Raw genomic sequence first — 19,379 nt, forward strand, 5'->3', positions numbered from 1 at the left:
GGAATTGTAAACTTTGTATGACATAAAAGATTGCAAATGTGATGCTATTGATGACATATGAATTATAATTGTTTTGAACATGTAACTACCCAAATCTGCAATGCTACCTGTATCTGTGCTTGAACATCATGTACATCAACAGATAGGAAACACTTACAGAAGAAAAAAAGAACACTTTAGAGACAAGAAAGGGTAACTGAGACATTCGTAAAGTGTGAAAACAAATGTACATTGTGTATATTTTGTACTGCTAGACTTACGATTGCCTATATATACTGTCTGTGTTTTCCAGTTGAACATGCTTATTGACAAGGCTGACAAGGACTTCAAGCAAACATCTCCACAAGATGTCAAACAGGTAAGGAAAACTAAGAATATATTAAGGAAAATACTTTTCAATTTTAAAAACTTGGCACTGGCCTTTTTATAGTTTTTTTAGTTCAGTCTATATTGTGCCTAATGTGCTGTTACTGATGCTTAACCGGTATAAGATCATTTTGACTGTTGTTTTTTTCTACAGGGAAGGATTATTTTCCTTTGATACCCATTTCAGCACCAAGGACAGTACCTTGCACTCACTATCACACATTCACACATAATTGTACATGTACTGAAAAGAGTTTGGAATCATCCTTGACTCTTTCCTTGCTGTTTATTCCTACAGGTTGAAGACTTCTTGAGACAGCATGAGGCTGTGAAGAAAGACGTCTCCAAGGTCTTCAACCACACCACGGACAGTGGGGAGAGGATTGTCTTGAGGGTCAGAGAAAACGTGAGAATCCCTCGTATTTTTATTGGAGAGGATTGCAATACAGATCTAGACTGTAGACAATCATTGGTAGAGCATGTCGGCAGAATCTGTATCTGTATCGGTATAGCCGGTATAACCACCCTTCGGTGAAACACACCAGCTTCGCAGGCGCGGCGGCAGCTAGCTATATCACACTGAACGACCTGTTACACTTAATCTTTGCACATTCAATTGCAGCAGTTGTTTAAAGCTTTCTAGTGATTGATGCCCCAACTGTGCTTGGTGGCAACGAGTTCCACTCTATGATAGCATGTACTGTGCCTCGACAAAACCCGTAATGTATTGTGCATTGCACTTTTGGCAGGACGTTTACTTGCTTGTTGCTTTTCTGTTGTTGTTTACCTGTTGTTGTTTACAGGATGGTGTAGACGCAGCTCGAGTTACAGTAGAGCAGGCGCTAACCATGCTGGATATGAGACGGATCCAGTGGTTAAAGCCATGTTTACCTGTTGTTGTTTACTTGTTTGTTTGTTGTTTACAGGACGGTGTGGACGCAGCTCGAGTTACAGTAGAGCAGGCGCTAACCATGCTGGATATGAGACGGATCCAGTGGTTAAAGCCATGTTTACCTGTTGTTGTTTACTTGTTTGTTTGTTGTTTACAGGACGGTGTGGACGCAGCTCGAGTTACAGTAGAGCAGGCGCTAACCATGCTGGACATGAGACGGATCCAGTGGTTAAAGGAATGGGATGACCACAGAAGACGGCTGGAGCAGGGCATCAAGATGTGCCAACTACTGAAAGACATAGAAAAGGTGAGTCAAGACAACATTAGACAACTTACAATATTTGTACACTGTACCAATATAGATATAAATCCTATTGCAGAATTCAGCTCAACACAGAATAATTTTCATGAGGCATACATGCATAACCATACGTGACCAATGACACGCTGTACAAAGTCTGTAATACGGAACCTCTCTCCGTGAAAGTTGAGAAACTCAGGTGGTCTCTGTTCGGACATATTCTCAGAATGCCACAAGACACACCTGCACAAAAAGCTCTGGAATTTTCATTCCTTAGCTCTAAGAGATATAAAGCTCGCAGCGGGAGACACTGCATCAACCTACTCAGCCTACTGAAGGGAGACCTGAAGTGCAGAGGGCTAGGCCATCCCACAACAGAAAAGAAACTCAAGGAGCTTAGAGAGCTCGCGAGGCAGAAGACACGGTGGAAAGAGATGAAGAAAGACTGAATGCGGCTACAGGACATGTCCACACGACTGTAGACGCAGAACACAGTGGATGATGATGATGATGATACATGCATAGTCCAGTGAACCATGGGGTGGAGTTCAAATTTCGGCTGCTGTTGCTCACCTGACATGCATGCTACTGAAAAGGTCGCAGTTCTTAGGACTATGCTCCACTGGTCATTGTACATGCAGCTCAAATTACTTTGATACTCATTTCAGCACCAAGGACAGGGCAACTTTCATGCTTTTTTCCATTTTTCCATGTTTTTTTCGTCTTGATATAGCGGCTTTTTCTCATGTTTTTGATACCCATTACAGCACCAAGAACAGTAGAAATTCTATACTATTTTGTCATTTTTTACACTCTTTCCTTGTGTATTCAGTGTTCTCGTGTTTTTGTACCCATTTCAGTACCAAGGACAGTACAAATTTCATTCTATTTGGCCATGTTCTTACACTCTTTCCTTGTGTATACGGTGTTCTCGTGTTTTGGTACCCATTTCAGTACCAAGGAGAGGGCAAATTCTATGCTATTTTGCCATGTTCTTACACTCTTTCCTTGTTTATACGGTGTTCTCGTGTTTTGGTACCCATTTCAGTACCAAGGAGAGGGCAAATTCCATGCTATTTTGCCATGTTTTTACACTGTTTCCTTGTGTATACGGTGTTCTCATGGTTTTGATACCCATTTCAGCACCAAGGGCAGTGAAAATTTCATGCCTTTTCCCATGTTTTTGTGCTCTGTACATGTTTATGAAATCACTTGTTCTGATGTCTTCACACTTTCCTGTGTTTACCCAGCTGCGAGAGCAGTTGTCTGAACTGGTAGATGGACTACAGGAGTTCCAGGGCCAGCTGAAGGAAGCCAAGACATCCCACACCATCAGTATCATCATGCAGAAGTTTGAGGACTTCACAAGCCAAGTCACGGTAGGTTTTACTTAAGTTGTCAGCAAACAGTTGTAGCCTTGGATTCATGAAGACAGTCTTGAATTCATTGGGGTGTTATTCTTGCTTAAAACTGAAAGGACAAGGAGACAAAGAAGTTTACAGGTGGTCTGATGCCATTTTTAGGGCAGGTGGAAGAAGCTCTCACGTACAATGTAGGTTGAGTGAAATGGAGTCAAGTTTAAGGCAGATGTCATTAAAATTTTTCTCATTGTCTGAAGCCTTGAAGTACCATTTTGGGAAGTTATATAATTTTCCTTGAGAGTTATGTAATGCCCTAGACTTCCAGGAATTGTTTTGGGAAGATGTATGTTTTTTTTCAGGCACACATGTTATGCTATGTGTTGGGCAAGTACATGTATATAGTTTTTATAGATGCCTATATTATAGAAGAAAGTCCCTTTCCACTCCTTATATCTCAGTTTTTCTTGACATTATGGACACTCACAGGCATTAAAGTTTTCTTGACTTCCTTTGTTAATGTCTCAGACCTTCAGGTACCGTTTTGAGGGTCTGAGTGGACAGGTGGACGAAGCCCTGAAGGAGGGATGGGACAACCTGGCACCTCTGCTGAGTAAGCGGAAAGAGCTCCGAGACCAATGGCAGCGGTTCATGCAGGAGTTCGACGCATTCGGAACTCGACTTCCACTGGCACATCAGCTGTTCACCAACATGCAGGAGGTCAGTTTGTGGGTTTGTTTGTTTGTTTGCTTGTTTGTGCAATTGATGACAGCAGTTTTTGTTGTTGTCATATGAGCCAGTGGTGTTGGATTACGTTATGTAGCAAGTGGCAGGACAGAGTTGGAGGGGCTGGTCACCAAATGTATGAGATGTGTTTGAGAATAAAATGCTCAGAATAAACAGAGAAGTAGTTTGTTGGACTAAACCTTGTGAAGGAAAACATTATGCATTTGCTTTGTAACTGTTACCTTTCTTGTTCATTCATTCCTCCTTCTTTCCTTCCTTCCTGCAGATCGAAGCGTGGCTTGTGGAGACGACTAAGATGTTATTTGAGCTTGAGCAGCAGGCTAAGGCAGTGAAGACAAAGGAAGAAGCCAAGGCGCTCTTACCCCCGGTGGAGCAGAAAGCTAAGGAGGCGGAGATGCAGGAAGGGAGATGCCGCTACGTCTCAGAACTCTCTGTCAGGGTTCATGGTGAGTTCTTTAAGTGTTTGATACGTCTCAGAACTCTCTGTCAGGGTTCATGGTGAGTTCTTTAAGTGTTTGATACGTCTCAGAACTCTCTGTCAGGGTTCATGGTGAGTTCTTTAAGTGTCCGCTACGTCTTGATGCCCATTTCAGCACCAAGGACAGTACTTTGCACCAAATACTAGATATATACCATATACATGTACTGAATAGTATCATACTTTTCCATGCATCTATAGGTACAATTTTTCGTTGTCAACAAACAGTAGGGGCACAGTAGGGGCATCCTCACTAGATAGCTTTAAGTAATGAACCTGTAAATACTGCACATAGCATCTGTCTTCTCTGTAACAACCAGTGGAATATTAGCTCTTCAGTGATTGATCTGAGTTATCCAATGTGTAACATATCTGGCTGTTATGTTGAAAACTGTTGTACACTTATACGTACAAGAAAGGATCAGAGTTTATAATAATGATGTCTCTGTCTGCAGGTAAGGATGAGGGAGAGAAGGCGACACGTCACGTTGTGGTTCAGTTCCACGAGGTGCGAGAGACCATCACCTACGTTCGCACCGAGATCAAGACCAAGATACAGACCCTCCCCTCCAAACACGACCTCGACCAATGAAGCCGCAGATAGAAGTCATCANGGAGTTCAAATTCGGCTGCTGTCGCTCACCTGACATGCATGCTACTGAAAGGGTCGCCGTTCTTAGGACTATGGTCTACTGTTCATTGTACATGCAGCTCAAATTACTTTGATACTCATTTCAGCACCAAGGAGAGGGCAACTTTCATGCTTTTTCCATTTTTCCATGTTTTTTCGTCTTGATATAGCGGCTTTTTCTCATGTTTTTGATACCCATTACAGCACCAAGAACAGTAGAAATTCTATACTATTTTGTCATTTTTTACACTCTTTCCTTGTGTATTCAGTGTTCTCGTGTTTTTGTACCCATTTCAGTACCAAGGACAGTACAAATTTCATTCTATTTGGCCATGTTCTTACACTCTTTCCTTGTGTATTCAGTGTTCTCGTGTTTTGGTACCCATTTCAGCACCAAGGAGAGGGCAAATTCTTTGCTATCTTGCCATGTTTTTGCACTCTTTCCTTGTTTATAAGGTGTTCTCGTGTTCTGGTACCCATTTCAGTACCAAGGACAGTACAAACTCTGCTATTTTGCCATGTTTTTACACTCTTTCCTTTTGTATACAGTGTTCTCATGGTTTTGATACACATTTCAGCACCAAGGACAGTGCAAATTTCATGCTATTTGGCCATTTTTAGACTCTTTCCATGTGTGGCTTTTTCTCATGTTTTCACACTCCTCTCTCTCTCCAGCTGCGAGAGCAGTTGTCTGAACTGGTAGATGGACTACAGGAGTTCCAGAGCCAGCTGAAGGAAGCCAAGACATCCCACACCATCAGTATCATCATGCAGAAGTTTGAGGACTTCACAAGCCAAGTCACGGTACAGTTCCCCACCCGTTGTCAGCAAACTCTGACTTTTCTTTACACTTGTATTATCTCTTAGGCATTCAAGTATCTTTTATGTGAAGGTATGTAGTATACTCTGTCATTTTTTAGACCTTTTTAGATAGTTTTTAGGCACCATTTTGGTATGTACATAATTTTTGTAGGCATGTATGTTATTATATATTATGTAGTTTTTCATGAATCATTTTGGGCAGGAATATGAGTTTTCTTGACAGGTTTTCAGGAACTGTTTTGAGCAGTTGATTGTATGACTTTTTCTTCACAGGTATCTTAAATCTCAAGTTTTCTTGACTTTCTTTGTTAATGTCTCAGACCTTCAGGTACCGTTTTGAGGGACTGAGTGGACAGGTGGATGAAGCCCTGAAGGAGGGATGGGACAACCTGGCGCCTCTGCTGAGTAAGCGGAAAGAGCTCCGAGACCAATGGCAGCGGTTCATGCAGGAGTTCGACGCTTTCGGAACCCGACTTCCGCTGGCGCATCAGCTGTTTACCAACATGCAGGAGGTCAGTTTGTTTATTTGTTTGTTTGTTTGTGTGACCGATGACAACATTTTTTTTTGTTTTATGAGCCTGTATTTTCCTATGCACTCATTCATTTACTTAATAATTCTTCTCTCTCCATCCTTCCTTCTACTACGGGTTGAAACTTGGGTCGTGGAGTCCACTAACTTTCCTTTGATACCCATTTCAGCACCAAGGACAGTACCTTGCACTACATACAATATACAATATACATACATCCAGATTGAAACTTGGGTCGTGGACCACTAACTTTATATATTTCATTCATCCATTCATTCCTCCATCTTTCCTTTCCACTCTTTGGTGATCTTAGAAACAAGTTGGATGCCATTTTAAGTTGGAGCAGTGTTTCTTCACTCATTCATTCCTCCTTCTTTTCTTCCCTCCTTCAGATCGAAGCGTGGCTTGTGGAGACGACTAAGATGTTATTTGAGCTGGAGCAGCATTCCTTCACTCGTTCATTCCTCCTTCTTTCCTTCCCTCCTTCCCAGATCGAGGCGTGGCTTGTGGAGACGACTAAGATGTTATTTGAGCTTGAGCAGCAGGCTTAAGCTGTGAAGACGAAGGAAGAAATCAAGGCGCTCTCATTCATTCACTCGTTCATTCCTCCTTCTTTCCTTCCCTCCCTCAGATCGAGGCATGGCTTGTGGAGACGACTAAGATGTTATTTGAGCTTGAGCAGCAGGCTAAAGCTGTGAAGACGAAGGAAGAAATCAAGGCGCTCTCATTCATTCACTCGTTCATTCCTCCTTCTTTCCTTCCCTCCCTCAGATCGAGGCATGGCTTGTGGAGACGACTAAGATGTTATTTGAGCTTGAGCAGCAGGCTAAGGCTGTGAAGACAAAAGAAGAAGCCAAGGCGCTCTTACCCCCAGTCGAGCAGAAGGCTAAGGAGGCGGAGATGCAGGAAGGGAGATGCCGCTACGTCTCAGAACTCTCTGTCAGGGTTCATGGTGAGTTCTTTAAGTGTTTGATATGTCTCAGAACTCTCCGTCAGGGTTCATGGTGAGTTCTTTAAGTGTTTGATACGTCTCAGAACTCTCCGTCAGGGTTCATTCTGAGTTCTTTAAGTGTTTGATATGTCTCAGAACTCTCTGTCAGGGTCCACGGTGAGTTCTTTAAGTGTTTGATACGTCTCAGAACTCTCCGTCAGGGTTCATGGTGAGTTCTTTAAGTGTTTGATATGTCTCAGAACTCTTTGTCAGGGTTCATGGTGAGTTCTTTAAGTGTTTGATACGTCTCAGAACTCTTTGTCAGGGTCCACGGTGAGTTCTTTAAGTGTTTGATACGTCTCAGAACTGTCTGTCAGGGTTCATGGTGAGTTCTTTAAGTGTCTGCTACGTCTTGATGCCCATTTCAGCACCAAGGACAGTACTTTTCACCAAATACTAGATACATACCATATACATGTACTGAATAGTATCATACTTTTCCATGCATCTAGAGTTACAATTTTTCATTGTCAACAAACAGTAGGGGCACAGTAGGGGCATCCTCACTAGATAGCTTTAAGTAATGAACCTGTAAATACTGCACATAGCATCTGTCTTCTCTGTAACAACCAGTGGAATATTAGCTCTTCAGTGATTGATCTGAGTTATCCAATGTGTAACATATCTGGCTGTTATGTTGAAAACTGTTGTACACTTATACGTACAAGAAAGGATCAGAGTTTATAATAATGATGTCTCTGTCTGCAGGTAAGGATGAGGGAGAGAAGGCGACACGTCACGTTGTGGTTCAGTTCCACGAGGTGCGAGAGACCATCACCTACGTTCGCACCGAGATCAAGACCAAGATACAGACCCTCCCCTCCAAACACGACCTCGACATGAAGCCGCAGATAGAAGTCATCAAGAAAGTGGAGACTCCGGTAAGTGCATGAAAATCCTTCTGGAAATCTTAAACAAGTAATACAGGCTTTCTGCCATGCACTGTACAGTACATGCCCCTGTCCTTGGTACTGAACTTTCTACCATCTACCATAGCACAATCATGATGACTATTGTATCAAACGGGTTAGGGTTAGGATCAGGCACGGTTCTGGATAGTCTCTATTGTATCCAGAACTGTGCCTATCTAGTTCTGTGCCTGAATGGGTTAGGGTTAGGATCAGGCACGGTTCTAGATAGTCTCTATTGTATCCAGAACTGTGCTTATCTAGTTCTGTGCCTGAATGGGTTAGGGTTAGGATCAGGCACGGTTCTGGATAGTCTCTATTGTATCCAGAACTGTGCTTATCTAGTTCTATGCCTGAATGGGTTAGGATTAGGATCAGGCACGGTTCTGGATAGTCTCCATGTATCCAAGAATGTAGATTTGCCCCAGGCACAGTTCTGGATACACATGGCCAAAGCACAGTTCTAGGGGAAAGTACAGTTCTGGATACAACAATCATATCAAAAGAGATTACGACAGAAAAATCTTCCTTTGTTTTCTTTGGCCTTTATTGTAAACTTCGTGTCCAAGTCTTTGTCAAGATCCCTTTTTCAGTTAGTACCGTCAAGTTGCATTTTCAAGAAATTACACTATTGCAAGTCCATGTTCAATCTTAATTATAATAACCAGATTGTTTGTTTTGTGCCAATGTACCTTGCAGACCCAGTTTGCTCTCCTGTCCCCCCCTCCCCCCAAGAAGAAAATTGTTCCTCCTTCCTTTACGCAGAAGCTCACGTCTGCTGTAGTGGACGAAGGTAAGAAAACAAACTCGAGTCTTCAAGTTTCTCCATGTCTCCTTCCATCTATCCATCCTTACTGACACAAAGACCAAATTTCCTTCATCTGTGTGTCATTTATTCTATCCACTGTTCCCGGGAGCTCTTGTTGACGTTTTTCTCTGCTGTGTACTGCAGATTTCACCAAAGACACTCTGTAACAGTTACAGATTAGCCATATTTTGAATTCCCTTCCATTTTGTACTGTATTCATCCATCTCTCATGCATTTCATTCATCCGTGTTTCATTCCAGAAAGTCTTGTTGTTGATTTTCTGTACGATGTACTGCAGATTTGACCACAGACAGACCCACTGTAATAGTTTACACTGTTTCTATGTATCTAACACTGTATCTGTACGTGTACTGTCAGTATCCACTGTTTCTAACAAAGACCACATTTTGTTCATCTGTGCTTCATTCCATCCGCTGTTCCAGGGAGCCCGTTCAGGTTTGAGTGTCGTGTGGAGGGTGATCCCACCCCAGCCATCACCTGGTACAAAGACAACGACAACATCGCTTCATCCTCCATCTACGAAACTGCCTTCATCAACAATGTGGCTTCTCTTACCATTGGTGAGGCTGTCCACTCAAGCATTGTGTTCCCACATAACAGTAACAGATCATTGTGTCTCCATGTTGCTTCTTTATGCTGTTTGTACATGTATTTATGAATTTTGTATTGTCAATGATACATGTCATTACTACTTGGGTCAGCACAGGCTAAATACAAATCCTGCCCTAAAAGGGAATAAGTTAAACAGTACAATATGCACTAGCTATAGGAGGCAATACATGATAATGCAGAATAAGAAAACAAGTCTAAAATCATTCTTAAACCTAGCAGAAATGTAGCTTGACCAAAAGTGTTCATCCAAATCAAATTTTTGTAAGAAGTATCATTTTTTTCTTTACTACACACACACACACACACACACACACACACACACACATATACCACATACTGATATTTGTGTCTGACTGTGTTTTCAGCTGAGGTATTTGTAGAAGATGAGGCTCGGTACATGTGTAAGGCCAGCAACCCTGGAGGGCAGGCCATCTGCAGCGCCAAACTCACTGTTAAAGGTGGTTGTTGTACTATTTATTGAAATTTACCACATCTGCGGGAGTACTGACAAAACAGATGACAGTGACTATGATCTTTTCAAGAGATCCATTCACACCCCTGCTCTTTTTGAAAAGTGTGGTGGGTTCTTGAGGTGCTTAAACTGTCTTCAAGCATGGGATCTCCGGCTTCACATCCTATCCCAGAAGATGTCCCTGACTGAAGCTAGGTATTCATTTTCACCTAAGAAATAGGTGTAAAGTGCCTTTCCCAATAACAATTTCCATTGGGGACTGACAGATTTGAACCTATACCTTAACCAGAACGCCACATTGCCAACCATTCATCATCATCATCAACTTGAACTTGTCTTTCCCCCATAGCCTTGGATACAGAGCCCCCACCCCAGCCTCCGATCTTGAACATGAACCTGCAGGACATCCAGGTGATGGAGGGGGAGGAGATCACGCTGGTCGTCAAGGTAACGGCCTACCCGCAGCCGGACGTGTACTGGTTCTGCGACGGACAGCCGGTCAAGGAGTCCAGTGGAGTCAGGTGAGTGTTGTATCCAGAACCATGCTGAATCTAAAACTATGTTCAAGCACAGTTCTAAAAAATCCGGGCATATCTAGAACCGTGCCTGTAGCAAATCTATGTTCTTGGATACGCAGAGACTATCCAGAACTGTGCCTGATCCTTATGATAAGCCCGTCAAGGAGTCCAGCAGAGTCAGTTGTGTGTTGCATCCAAAACTGTACTTTATCCAGAACCATGCTTAATCCAGAACCGTGTTGCATCCAGAGCTATTCAATTTGTATCCAACTTGTGGCTGAGCGTGTGTCAGTCATTGATTAAAGTTGTTCATTCTTAGTCACTGAATCAGATGAAAAATAGTGGGTGCTAGCTATCTGAAGCATCTGAAACTTCACAGAATTCATTCACAGTTGTTTGATTTATATTATTATAAAGCACATTCTCATTTCATATTGAACTTGTCTTTCTAACATAAGTTTAGTCTCATAGTATGTTAGCAATTATATGCTATACTTTGTGTGCAAATTTTTCATTATGTTCTACCTATGTCTTACTATTAACTTAAAGAGGTACTGACGTTATCCTTATTCTCCTTAAAGGATTGTCCTCCAAGGTGTCGACACTTTCTCACTGGTCATCAAGGAAGCCTTCCCAGAGGATTCTGGGATGTACTCCGTCCTGGCGAAGAACGCACACGGAGAGGCTCATGGGAGCTGCAAGGTCACAGTTGAGAGATACGCTGAGACCACGTGAGTAGGGCTGGGATGTGTCGTATCCAGAACTGTGCTTTATCCAGAACGGTTCTGGATAGTCCACGTGTATAAAGAACTGTGTCTGGGGTATGGAATTAACACTGTCCTTGGTGCACAAATGGGTATTGAAAACATGAGAACAAGCCACTTTATAAACAGGGAAAGAGCGCTAAAAAACATGGCAAAGAAGAAAGACATGTGTGCTGTCCTTGGTGCTGAAATGGGTATCATTGTAATACATGTATATAAGCTGCACATACAATGAACAGTGAACCATAGTCCTAAGCGCTGCTACCATTTCCAGTACCATATGTCAGATGGACAATAACAGAACCACAGGTGGGATTCGAACTTCCAACCTCTTGGTCCAGAGGAAGGGTCATTAACCACTAGATAATGTATGTTTGCCTTGTGTAAATTATGCAATAGGATCTATATCTACACTCAGTCTGGAACAGTGAACAAATATTGTAAGCATAACAGTCATCTAATGTTGTCTTCACTCTTGATCCAGACATAAAAAAGTCTATCTACTAAAATCTAACTTCTCTGCCCTTGCAGGGACACAGAAGTGATGTCTGATAGCGAGTATGTTGCTCCGACCGTGTACGAGACACTGAAGGACAGAGATGTGCTGGAGGGCAGCAAAATCAGGATGGACTGTGTCATCATCGGAACTCCTGAACCAGAGGTCTGTTTGTTTGTTTGTTTTATTTGGGTCTTCAGTTAGGCTAGGATGAACTGTGTCATCATCAGAACTCCTGAACCAGAGGTTTGTTTCTTTGTTTGTTTGTTTTATTTGGGTCTTCAGTTAGGCTAGGATGAACTGTGTCATCATCGGAACTCCTGAACCAGAGGTTTGTTTGTTTGTTTGTTTCTTTGTTTGTTTGTTTTATTTGGGTCTTCAGTTAGGCTAGGATGAACTGTGTCATCATCGGAACTCCTGAACCAGAGGTTTGTTTGTTTGTTTGTTTCTTTGTTTGTTTGTTTTATTTGGGTCTTCAGTTAGGCTAGGATGAACTGTGTCATCATCGGAACTCCTGAACCAGAGGTTTGTTTGTTTGTTTGTTTCTTTGTTTGTTTGTTTTATTTGGGTCTTCAGTTAGGCTAGGATGAACTGTGTCATCATCGGAACTCCTGAACCAGAGGTTTGTTTGTTTGTTTGTTTCTTTGTTTGTTTGTTTTATTTGGGTCTTCAGTTAGGCTAGGATGAACTGTGTCATCATCGGAACTCCTGAACCAGAGGTTTGTTTGTTTGTTTGTTTCTTTGTTTGTTTGTTTTATTTGGGTCTTCAGTTAGGCTAGGATGAACTGTGTCATCATCGGAACTCCTGAACCAGAGGTTTGTTTGTTTGTTTGTTTCTTTGTTTGTTTGTTTTATTTGGGTCTTCAGTTAGGCTAGGATGAACTGTGTCATCATCGGAACTCCTGAACCAGAGGTTTGTTTGTTTGTTTGTTTCTTTGTTTGTTTGTTTTATTTGGGTCTTCAGTTAGGCTAGGATGGACTGTGTCATCATCAGAACTCCTGAACCAGAGGTCTGTTTGTTTGTTTGTTTGTTTGTTTGTTTGTTTGTTTGTTTGTTTGTTTTGTTTTGTTTGGATCATCAGTAAGATCAGGATGGAGTGCATCATCGTCAGAACTTCTGAACCTGATATTTGGGTCTTTAGTTAGGTTAGGACGGAATGGGTTGCTGTTTAACTTGTGGCATAGTCTTGCTGTTTTAGATTTTTTAGTATTTTACTGAGAAGCATTTGAAGGAAGCATCTGCCTTTCTATTTTCTGGTGGACAGTTTGGTATTCAAAGGTCATGGATTTGAAGAAAGCATCAACTTTGTAATAACATTGTAGATTGTTTTGTATTTTGAAGATGCTGCTGAAATAATCATTCTTTCCTTTCTCTTCCAGATAATCTGGTACTTTAAGGACAAGCCTCTGAAGGAGTCTCACAACAAGATGCTGCTGTTTGAAGGAGACAAGTGTTCGTTAGTGATTAACGAGGCTCGTTACTCTGACCGTGGAGAGTACAAGTGTGTGGCCATCAACCCTGCAGGGAAGGCTGAGACTGCCATGACTCTGGAGGTGGAGCGTAAGTTTGTTTGTTTGTTTGTTTGTTCGTTAGTGATTAACGAGGCTCGTTACGCGGACTGTGGAGAGTACAAGTGTGTGGCCATCAACCCTGCAGGGAAGGCTGAGACTGCCATGACTTTGGAGGTGGAGCGTAAGTTTGTTTGTTTGTTTGTTTGTTCGTTAGTGATTAACGAGGCTCGTTACTCTGACCGTGGAGAGTACAAGTGTGTGGCGATCAACCCTGCAGGGAAGGCTGAGACTGCCATGAGTCTGGAGGTGGAGCGTAAGTTTGTTTGTTTGTTTTGTTAGGATCTCTATCAGTGTAAATTTCACACTATTCTTCCTGGAGTCCATAGTGAATCACCAGATCACCATTGCACACTGGGGCATGCCCCTGCTCTTTTTCGAAAGGTGTGGTGGATTCTGTACAATTAAAGTGTCTACTAGTAGGCAATATCAGGGCAGGATGGTGGATTCGAACCCAGGACCTATGGGTTCACTGTCAAACACGCTATTACGCCACACATTGTTTATGGCAACCTGGAGGCAAAAAGATTTGATGTGGTATGCTTTAAATTTTCAGATGAATTTCGATGTGCACAGTCATGTAATCAGTAGAACTTCCAGTTAGAAATTGCCCCAGAGATTGTGTATACTTGAGTACAGAGACGTAAAGAATGATTTTCTCATTTTGTTTTTGCTACAGCACTGCCAGCAACAGATGGTTACCTTACTGATGAGAGCAAGATGGCCCCCAAGAAACCAGGTAACAGAAAAACCCATGCATTTCTTACACAGTTTTTACAGTGTTCATAACCTTTAGGTACAGTGCACATACTTGTGCCAAGCTGTAGCTAACCTGTTAGTATATGATTTTGCTTCAGAACTTTTTGTAAGTCACTGTAATTTGACAATTTTTGCCTTTTTTCAGACATCCCTCGCATTTCTTACACAGTCTTTACTTAAACTTCAGGTACAGGGCACATACTTGTGCCAAGCTGTCGCTAACCCATTAAGATATGATTTTGCTTCAGACTTTTTTGGTACATGTAAAATTACTGTTATTACTCCGTGAAGGAGGTCAGGACCTCCGGACGGAGTGTTGTAATCGGCTGATTTTTCATGTTCGCAGTCAAAACACTGGGTTCTCTTTGTGTAATCGGCACGCAATTTTATACGCCGTCTGCGGGCATGCCCGTGTTGATGCACGAATGTGTATTTTTGCCGTTGCTGCTTTCGCGGTCAATGTAATATCGCAGACGCACCCCTACAATTACGAGGCGAATTGGAATGGTCCAGAAAAACGCGTTGTTTGGAATAGCAGTGGGGTTCAAAAAAGTTCATGCAGATACGGGGTGGTTTTTATAAGTGGTTCCAGATGTTTTTGCCCATGGTTAAGAGATGCCAAGTTTTTTGGAAGATGTTCGCAGCCAAAACGCATTCTTCCGTACGTCGCATTTCTGTGTAATTTCGCATGTGGTGTTGCATTATGTCCGGGATGATGCACGTCTTTTTATTTTTACCGTAGCTGTTTTGATATTGGAGTAAATGCTTATTTTCGAAACATCCCCATTTCTTTGAAATGGTTTCGTCCGTTTATGCAACTGTTACTGCGCTAATGACGACCAGTCGCGCTGTCCTGATACACCGCGAATGTGCGAGTGTTTTCTGTAGACAGTCCCGAGAGTCATTTTTTTGCACATTCCAGGAGCCAAACCAAAATACGTTCATGAACCGAGTCCAAAAAACCGAAACGTGAAAATCTGATGATCGGACCTGATGTACATTTCTCTTTCTATAGATTGTACACACAATACACACATCTTTAGATAATCTGGCCATGGCAGGTTAAAAAAAAAGTAACCCTGAATCATACTAGATTAGCGTAAATGCATGTTAATGCGTTCAAAACAAGAAAAAAATTGTTTCCGGGTATTAATCTCTTGAATCACGGCGCTGAATATTGACGCAAAAATATTTCGGGCATCGCGCGCCCTTCCCGCGTCACGTGTAGGCATCTCGCATCTCTGATTGGTTGTTGCGTCTTAAGATGACTGAGCCGACGCGCGTTTAAACAATTTTTCTTTGTTCGATTTATCACACTTCACAGAGAATTGTCGCCAATGGTTACTTCTTTTTGTTGCAATATATAATACTTCACGGAGAATTGTCGCCTATGGCTTCTTGTTTGACTTTTTTTTTAAATTTCTTTTCAGACATCCCCCCGGTGTTTGTGCAGAACTTTGAGGAGAGAATATACTATGAGGGAGCGGAGGCCAGGCTGACGTGTCGTGTGCAGGGCAGGCCGGCTCCTACAGTATGTAGTAGTTATCTCATGTTTTATTTCCTTTTTAACTATTTGTCTTCATCTACTACAGCCATGTTTGCCCTAATGTACATTCATCTGAGTAAGGAGACTCTTTTTACACAACCATGTCTTTTATTCAGCCAACATTTCGGTGACCGTCTGTCACCTTCCTCAGGGCAATTCTGACTGGTTCACATTGCGCTGCAGCACAGGTGTCACTGCTATAGATGCATTTCAAAAAGTACAATATTTAATACATATCTATACATATAAGTAGTTACAGGGAAATGTATCTACAATGCAGTCATCTACTGTTACTGCTACGTAGGACATTATGTTTGTGGGGATTCTCTTGTACGTAACCAGTAATGTCTCTCACCTGCTTACCTTTTGATACCTGTCAGACATCACTCATCTCACCTGTTGTGTTTTCCAGGTAACATGGTACAAAGATGACGTCCAGGTTGTCCCTACGGACCACATCCGGATCGTGCAGATCGGGGACACGCACAGCGTGATGTTTAAGCATGTGGGAGAGGAGGACTACGGGATCTACATGTGCGTCGCGGTGAACCGGGCGGGGTCAGTGTCGCGATGCGGACACGTCAGTCTAAAAGGTGAGCAACGTTTGGTTTGTTTTGTTTTTGATTTGTTTTATGAACTGCAGTTGGCTTGAATCTCTTAACATACATAAATCTTATTGTCATGTATTAGTTTGTGTCAAAGTCTAAAAGGTGAGCAATGTTTGGTTTGTTTTGTGATTTGTTTTATGAACTGCAGTTGGCTTGAATCTCTTAACATGATATTATTATAAATTTTAGTTTGGGTCAAAGACTTTTTCAAGCTTTAAGTCTGCTTCGTACTTGATATCACATATTTTCCCATTCTCATAGTGTACCAAAAATAATACAGAACAGAATTGACAGCAGAACATTGTGTCCATTGTCCTTTTTTCCATCTTAATTTACCAAGGACATTACTAGACTATTATATATACATATAAATAGTCCTTTCCTTGACTTACTATAAAGTATAATGCAACCTTGCAGAATATCTAGACTTATAAGAAAGTGATATAGAAAGAAAGGACATGTTTTGAACTTCTCAAGAAACAAAGATACGAAGCAGAAGAAAGTACTCAGCAAGGCAGTTCAGCACCAGGGACCAGTGATATGACATTGTGAGCAGTGCAAAGTAAAATGGGATGATACAGAATATGATGGTAGGAAGAAAAGTTAGAATATAATACAGGGACACGTGTTGTCCCTCTGCCAAAGACAGTTATGGTACTTTGTCGGTTTGTGTTAAGTTTCGTTGTAAGTTTGTGAACAGGATAAGTCAAAAGTCACAAACCATCCAACAAATAACCAGTCAGTGACTTTGAGTTGCCCTAAATGTCGGATGTGTTGGAACAAAGCTAAAATATAGAAGAGTTACGTTTTTTTGATAGTTTAGATTTTTTCCTGTACAGAGAGTTTTTTAGGGCGATGCACACTCATACATTACCTAACACACAGTCTTCCTCAGTCCTGTTTTTCCAGTGTAGTGTTGAATGTTGTGTGAGGTGTTTAACTGTACATGCTGTTGAATGCTGTGGTTGTCACTAACAAATTTTCACCATTTTTGTGTCTTTCTCTGGCATGGTTGTCCCTGTACCTTGGGAAAGTTTACTCTTAGTTTCACAAGTTTAAAACCCTTTGGAGAACCGTAAAGTAGAATTCAGGGATTATTTCAATAAAATAGATTAAAGTATAACCTAATTATAAATAATAATGAAGCCTTGTGCCTAAATTGTAGAACCTTTTTATTTTCATTTCATAAATTGTTTATTTTACCAGTAGATCACACTCGGGTTCACAACCTAATTTTTCGGTGTCTCTGGGCAAAAAAACTTTTCTGACTTAGGATTTTTTTAAATTTCAGATATATATAAAGGTGTTGTAGTATTGTGCATTCCAAGGTACATGGGTTTTATGCTTGTGTGTGTTTTGTCTGCTGTGTCATGACGTTTTAACCAACCCTCAAAAACAGAATAAAACTGTCCTGTCCACACCTACTGCAAAATTCAAGGGCCCAAAATCAGATGTCAGTTCACAGAATTCTGGACTGGTCCACGCTGGAAAAGGGAAACACGGGTTTTCAGACTACTTGTGGATAGAAAATAAGGAAATGGTCTCATGACACCCCCACTTACTTCATGGTTGACTCCACAATTCTGTGCACAGAGTCTGCTTTGGGTCTTAAGCATTCTGCAATATAGGGGGGACAGGGTAGGTTTTTTTTCTGTTTGTGAGGGATCATTGCATTTCATCCCGTGACGTACCATCTGACTGTCTGTCCGTTTGTGTGTTCTTCCGTGTGTGTGTTTGCACTAGATTGACGACACAGTGCATGCGCGGTGGGGAGGGCCGGGTCCGTCCGTCCGTCCGTTCGTCTGTGCGTCTGTCCGTCTGTGCGTCTGACTGTGGCAAGGCTATGAACAGACATCAAGAAACCTCCAAGACATCTGCCAAGACATCCTAAAAGCTGAAAATTTCTTAAGAAACTTTAATTGATTATATTACTGAACTGCCAAGACTAAACATGTTAAAGGCAGAAACCGAAGATTTCTTACAAAACACAATATTGTAAGTTAAAGTAACTTTACAACCTTAAAGTTTGTAAACAAAAAATGCAGAAAATCCAGTTGCATGAGGAAAAAAATTTCCCAAGTAAGATACTTTAAAATTACAATTTTTTTATTTTTCTTGCCACTTGGTCCCACACAGCAAAGGAGGGAGTAAACTTTGTGGAAAGTTAACAGTAACGTTTAAAGCATGCATGTATGTGCCAAACATACTAGACATTTGTTGTTGGGACCTGTTCATAGCCAAACCTTGCCCAAAACTTGTAACTGAAACATCACAATGCATGGTTGTCAGAATAATGATGTACTTAAAGGTAATATTTACTAGTTTTACAACTCCTTATTATTCATACACTACATAACCAGCAGTTTCTTTTCTCTCATAATGACCTATGATCATAACTTGATATCTTTAAATCATGTCTTAAATCATGTCTTGACTTGAATCAGGTTTTAAAACTTTCTTGGAGATCGTGACTTAAATCTGTGATACTCCTGAATCAAGAAGGACTGATTCTAGACTGTCACTTGTTGTGGATAAAGGTAACTGCTGGATGTGTACAGTGTACCTTGTATTTGTGTGTGGTGTGCTTGTTTGCTGTCCTGTCTATCTTTTTCTATCTTCTTTCATGCTGCCTTTATTGAGGAAGAATTTGCTTGTGAAGTTAGAGATGTTAATTAAAAGTAGCATTTTGCATTGTTTTTGTGGAAAAAGCTCAGGAAAAAGAAACTTGCCATTAGGCCACACCAATTTATTTTCTTGGTTAACGGATTCGCCGCTTCATTTTTTTCTGATTTGCAAATAAAAATAAAAATTCAGAATCAACTGCAAAATGCTCATATTTTGCCCTGAACAGTTGAAAACAGTCCTTTTCATCCTAGTTGTTACAGTTATTCCATCTTTTAATGCAGTGGTATTATTAAAAGTTCAAAATTCATTGTTTAAATTTTGACCCAGCCTGGTGTGTTGACTTCATGGCTCCTATCGTACCATTTTGGGCCATAATAGGATGCCAAGGCCTGTTTTTATTTTTATTTTTTTTCGCCCGCCCGCTCCATTATTTTTCTAGAGAAATCCGTTAACCAAGAAATTAAATTGGTGTGGCCTTAAATGCTTTTAACACTGATAAATTTTCATTTTCTGTCAACTCTTTTTTCAAATCCTTTTTCAAAGTGTTTGATATAATT

At 41.3% G+C, this 19,379-nt stretch overlaps 1 protein-coding gene across 1 annotated transcript in view; it reads left to right on the forward strand.

The window, feature by feature from the left end:
- LOC109471808 (muscle M-line assembly protein unc-89-like) overlaps positions 1-19,379 on the forward strand; it is a 159,851-nt gene that overhangs the window by 51,642 nt on the left and 88,830 nt on the right. Inside the window, exons 31-45 of the mRNA XM_019771162.1 lie at positions 2,810-2,938; positions 3,446-3,637; positions 6,045-6,107; positions 6,897-7,077; positions 7,825-7,997; positions 8,724-8,817; positions 9,276-9,413; positions 9,831-9,923; positions 10,287-10,458; positions 11,037-11,186; positions 11,751-11,880; positions 13,096-13,276; positions 13,964-14,023; positions 15,474-15,574; positions 16,002-16,182. Of these exons, the coding sequence (XP_019626721.1) occupies positions 2,810-2,938; positions 3,446-3,637; positions 6,045-6,107; positions 6,897-7,077; positions 7,825-7,997; positions 8,724-8,817; positions 9,276-9,413; positions 9,831-9,923; positions 10,287-10,458; positions 11,037-11,186; positions 11,751-11,880; positions 13,096-13,276; positions 13,964-14,023; positions 15,474-15,574; positions 16,002-16,182 (2,038 nt within the window). The remainder of the gene's footprint in view (positions 1-2,809; positions 2,939-3,445; positions 3,638-6,044; positions 6,108-6,896; positions 7,078-7,824; positions 7,998-8,723; positions 8,818-9,275; positions 9,414-9,830; positions 9,924-10,286; positions 10,459-11,036; positions 11,187-11,750; positions 11,881-13,095; positions 13,277-13,963; positions 14,024-15,473; positions 15,575-16,001; positions 16,183-19,379) is intronic.

The sequence above is a fragment of the Branchiostoma belcheri genome, unplaced genomic scaffold, assembly GCF_001625305.1.
Source record: "Branchiostoma belcheri isolate BF01 breed outbred unplaced genomic scaffold, Haploidv18h27 scaffold26, whole genome shotgun sequence".
Taxonomy (NCBI): domain Eukaryota; kingdom Metazoa; phylum Chordata; class Leptocardii; order Amphioxiformes; family Branchiostomatidae; genus Branchiostoma; species Branchiostoma belcheri.